The following is a 5,347-nucleotide window of genomic DNA, read 5'->3' as shown; positions in this document are numbered from 1 at the left end:
TTTTTTAATGAGATGGGATGGAATGTTTAAAAATGCATTTGACTTACCATATATGAAGTGTTAGTATAGTTTTAAAAAAAATGTGTAACCTATATGTTCATTGTATTAGTCTGGGTACTTTAGAGAAACAAATCCACAGAAACTCATGTATAAGAGAGAGTTTTATATAAAGGATAAGTTCACATCAAGAAAACATCCCAACCCAGTGCTGCTCAAGCCCACAAGTCCAACATTAACCCATATGTCCAACACCAATCCACAAAGTCCTCCTCCATCTCACAAACCAGATGCAATGATGCCAACTGCAGGAGGAAAGCTGAGTCAGTGAATGTGTAAACATCTCAGCGCTGGCAGGGGTCTCCACACGGCTGCTCCAGCACCCAGGGCTGCATCTGGGTAGGTCCATCTGGCTTCTCCTTGGGTGTGTCTTGCAGGAAGTCAGCCTTGCAAGCTGAAGCAGGGAACTGCTAAAGCAGCTGCACCCTGCTGAGACCATCACAAAGCAAGAGACCCTAGAACTAGAAAGAGGAGGCTCACTGAGCCATTTATCTCTCTGCCCTTCAATTAACCCCACATGTGTTTATCGACCAGGTTGGCACAATAAACTAACTAACTCGTTCATGTATTCATAAAGTTTTCAGTGGCTAATCCCTCAGGAGTTGACAGTCTATTTCTTCTTCCTAGTCAGTTATTAATCTGAAAGATTTACTGAAACCTGTTCACCATGGATGACCCTTTGGTATTTATAAAACTAGTGGCATAGCTTCCAGCATCACAGCAAAACACAAAGCACAATATTCTGACAGGTTGAGAGATTAGTTTACTATACTAGAAACAATTAATTCAAGAGGAATGACTTTGCATTCATAGCCAAAAGGAACATTTCAAGATATATCTGGAAGTACAATACTGTCTGTCATAGGAGACTAGCTCTGTGCCGACAAGGAAGTTCCGTTAATACAACCATTATTCAAATATATGCACTAACCACTGAAGCTAGTGATGAAGAAATAGAAGAATTCTACAAACTTCTTCAGTCTGAAATTGATCAAGATTCATTGATAATTACTAGCCATTGAAATGCAAATGTTGGAAACCAAACAAAAGGATCCATGATTGGAAACCACATTGCCTCAGTGAAAGAAGCAAAACTGAAGATCACATGATAGAATTTTTTAAGCCCAATGATCTCTTTATTACAAATGGGTTTCTCAACAATATAAATGTCGACTACACATGTAAACTTCCCGAGATGAAATACACATGAATCAAATTAACTCCATCTGTGGGAAGAAATGATAAATCCAAACTCCTTGCCATCAAACTGATGCTGACTAATAGTTACCCAATAGGACAAACTCACTGTCCCTGTACATTTCTGAGACTTTAACTCTTTTCAAGAGTAGAAAGCCCTGCCTTTCTCCCACATGGAAAGATATGATGGAGGTCCTCAATATCATTAGGCAAAAAGAGGTCAGGGTCTGACTGTGGGACAGATCATCAGCTGCTCATATACAAGTTTAGACTGACCCTAAAGAAAATTAAAACTTGTCCATGAGAGCCAAAATTCACCCAAAATATTCAGGTATGTGTCACCTGAATTTAGAGAACATCTTAAGAACAGATTTGACATATTGAACACCGATGATCAAAGTCTAGAGGAGTTATGATGTGACACCAAGAACATTATACATGAAGAAAGCAAAAGGTCGTTTAAAAAAAAGAAAACTATCAAAATTAGAAAGACACAGTGAAAGTTGTTTTTGAACATAGAGTAGCAAAATTGATAAAAAGGAGCTGAAGAGAACGTTTCAAAGAGCATCTTGAGAAGACAAAGTATTATAATGAAATTTGCAAGGACATAAAGTCATAAATCAAAAAAGAAGACCACATCTAGCTTATCTCAAACTGAAAGAACTGGAAAAAATAGTCAAACTTCAACTCGCAATATTGAAGGATTCTATGACAAAATATTGAATGATATAGCTTGTAACAAAATAAATGGAAGGAATGTACAGTGACTGTACCAAAAAATTAGTCCATATTGAACCATTTTAAAAGGTATCGTATGATCAAGAACCAATGGTATCAAAGGAAGAATTTCAAACCTCACTGAAGGCATTACTGGAAAGTACGCCTCCAAGAAATCACAGAAACCAATAGAAATGTTTCAACAAACTGATGCAGCACTGGAAGACCTCATTTATTTATGCCAAGATAGTTGGAAGACAGTTATCAGGCCAACTGACTGGCAGAAAAATGACCCAAATGAATATCAATATGAATGAAAAATATTATCAATATCACATACAAGTAAAGTTTTGCTGAGGATCATTCAGCAAGGTTTGCAGTAGTTCCTTGACCAGGAGCTGCCAGAAATTAAAGTTGATTTCAGAAGAGCATATGGAATAAGTGATATCTTTACTGAAATCAGATGGATCTAGGTTGAAAGTGGTGAATACCAGAAATATATTTACTTGTGCTTTTTTGACTATATAAAGGCATTTGACTGTACGAATTTTTGCAAACAATGGACAATATTACAAAGAATGAAAATTCCAGAACACTTCATTGTGCTCATATGGAACATGTACATAGAATAAGAAGCAGTCGTTTAAACAGAAGAGAGAACATTGCTTGATTAAACATTAGAAAATGTGTGTGTCAAGATTGTACCCTCTCGCCATGCTTAATCAATCTGTTTGCTGATCAAATAATCAGAGAAGCTGGACTACAAGAATGCAGCATCGGGATTGGACAAAGATTTATTAACAACCTGAAATATGCAGATGACACAATCTTGGTTGCTGGAAACACAGAGGATTTGAAGCACTTGGTAATGAATATTAAATCCTTCAGTCTTCAGTATAGATTGCAACTTAATGAAAAGAAAACAAAAATCCTCATAACGAGACCAGTAGAGATTGTCAATTATTTCATTTTACTTGGACCATGCTCATAGAAGCAGTAGTTAAGAAATAAAATGATATGTTACATTGGGAAAATCTGCCGCACAGAAGCTCTTTAAAGTGTTGAAGAGCAAGGATGTCACTTTGAGGACTAAAGTGTGCCTGGTCCAAGCCATGGTACTTTCAATTGTCTCATATGCATGTGAAAGTTTGACAATGAATAAGGAAGACTACAGAAAAAATGATGTGTTTGACTTCTGGTGTTGGTGAAGAATATTGAAAGCACCATAGCTCTCATAAGAACCGAAAAATCTGTCTTGGAAAAAGTATGGCCAGAATGCTCACTAAAAGCAAGGATGAAGAGATTTCATGTCAAGGATGGTGAGACATGCAATCAGGAAGTCCCAGTTCCTGGAAAAGGACATCATGCTTGGTAAAGGAGAGGGTCGGTGAGGAAGAGGAAGACCCTCAAGGAGATGGATTAGCAGAATGCCTGCAAGAATAGGCGCAAATATACCAACACTTGAGAAGATGGCACAGGACCAGCCCGTGTCTCCATCTGTTGACATAGATAGGGTCATTATGTGTTGGAACCAACTTGATTGAATCTAACTGCAAACTTTTTTTGTCTATATGCGTGTGTACTAAGTTGAGGTGTAAAATACGTTTTTCAAATTATTTGATGTTTCTGTAGACAGTATTAAAAGGAGCATCAAAAGTATAAAAAGAGTTTAGGTTCTAAAAGAGGCTTATAAAATAATTGAAAGACTGGGCAAGGGTAAACATGCTTATATATTCACAAGTGACAGTAACATCAACGCAAGTAGTTGCATCTGTGTAGACCGCATTTATTCTGAAAAACCTTGGGAAATAATTCAAGTTGGATTCCATGCCCACTGACTCTCCAGACGATCTCACTTGTACTCATGCTTGGATGAGATGAAGGGATAATTCCATAATGCCCAGTAGCACTTACACCGAAAAAACACCGTACTGAAAAGCAAAACAAACAAACAAAAGACAATACTGTTAAAGAAGGATGAAGTGTCACTTTGCTCAGAATTTATACTGAGACTCTGCTCTCAGCATAGCATCAAATAGTATTACTCAAAAGGGCCACTGTTTGGGGGCTATGTGATGTATGAGTGTGTATGCTCATGTGTGTATACAAGTGTGCATGCTTGGATATATGCTCAGCTGTGTGCTAAGACACAGAAGAGTTAGCACAATAAAAAGAACAAGAAGTAGAGAGAATTATTCACATTGATGGAATGATAGGAAGTACTTTGAACAGGTTTTCTTAAGAGAGGTGGAAAAATATGGTTTGGAAAAGCATGGGTGCGATTCAGCACCATGAGTGCATCAGGCCTGGCTGGGTTTCTAGGCCATGCCTGGCCCATCACGTGGAGAGCTGCACGATCATCCCTTCTGCAGCATTTTTTGAAGAAAACAAATTCTTTACAAAGAGGGAAGTCTGAATCCATCAAACAACCCCTTAAAAAGCCAAAGTTACCAGAAGGTCGTTTTGATGCACCCGAGGATTCTTATTTAGAGAACGAACCACTTGAAAAATTTCCAGAAGATGTCAATCCTGTTATTAAAGAAAAGGGTGGGCCCACGGTCCCAGAAAAGCAAGGAGATCTGTAGTGAGCCATAAAACAACCTTTAGAGTTGAAGTCAGCAAACCGGTATTTGGACCCAAAACATGACTGCTTCTTCCTATTATACAAGCTGAAAAAGTGAGTCATAGAGGCCACATGTCTATGCAGCTCATAAGTGGAACTAGAACTCAAATAAGAAGACTTAGTAGTGGGAAAGAATTAAAAACAAAGCAGGATTTCCAAGCAGGATTCCCTGGCTGAGGCACCAAACATACTGAGACAGCAGAAAATTGCAGTCAAGTGGTTGGCAGCAACGGGCCACAGGGTAGTCATGGCTCCTAAGCATGGGGACAGGGACAACCATCCCTACCAATGTGCCTTGGGCTGGAGGGGGTGAGAAAGGGGATGAGATGAATGGGGTCCGAACCATGACGCTCAAATATGGCATTCTGTGAAATGCCTTGATTAGATGCATCTTATCTCTTCCCTGCTGCACTACCGTCCACAGAAAAAGGAAGGAGTAATCAGTGTAAAACAAACACAACTGAGTTTTCCCCTGTAGACCTATAAATCCAGCCTCTCCCTTTCCCCTTCACTTTTCCAAGAGCCACCAGAGTACGGCTGGAGATAGTCACTTATTAAAAACACTAAAAATATACATGAGATCATTCCTTCCCCACAGCCTTCAACCCCCACAAGCCAAGTAATTTGAGCCCCTCTGTGAGGCCTACCATTGTCTCCCTTGAGCTCTTGTGTCTTCTCTAGTTTTCATACCGGGGAGACTGACAGACATATATTTTATGCTATGTTATGTATTAAGATTGGCTAGAGGCTCCA

The 5,347-nt window shown here is 39.0% G+C and overlaps 1 protein-coding gene across 1 annotated transcript; it reads left to right on the top strand.

Moving 5' to 3' along the window:
• The first annotated feature begins 4,262 nt into the window (after positions 1-4,262).
• Positions 4,263-4,556, top strand: SDHAF4 (succinate dehydrogenase complex assembly factor 4). Its single transcript, XM_004714588.1, has one exon. It carries the CDS (start codon positions 4,263-4,265, stop codon positions 4,554-4,556), a length of 294 nt encoding a protein of 97 aa, XP_004714645.1.
• Positions 4,557-5,347: the final 791 nt, after the last annotated feature.

Source organism: Echinops telfairi, unplaced genomic scaffold (genome assembly GCF_000313985.2).
Source record: "Echinops telfairi isolate 266 unplaced genomic scaffold, ASM31398v2 ScPeMD7_26;HRSCAF=91, whole genome shotgun sequence".
In the NCBI taxonomy this organism is placed as follows: Eukaryota; Metazoa; Chordata; class Mammalia; order Afrosoricida; family Tenrecidae; genus Echinops; species Echinops telfairi.
The sequence above is the reverse complement of the archived record's forward strand: the minus strand, read 5'-3'. Positions and strand labels throughout refer to the sequence as shown.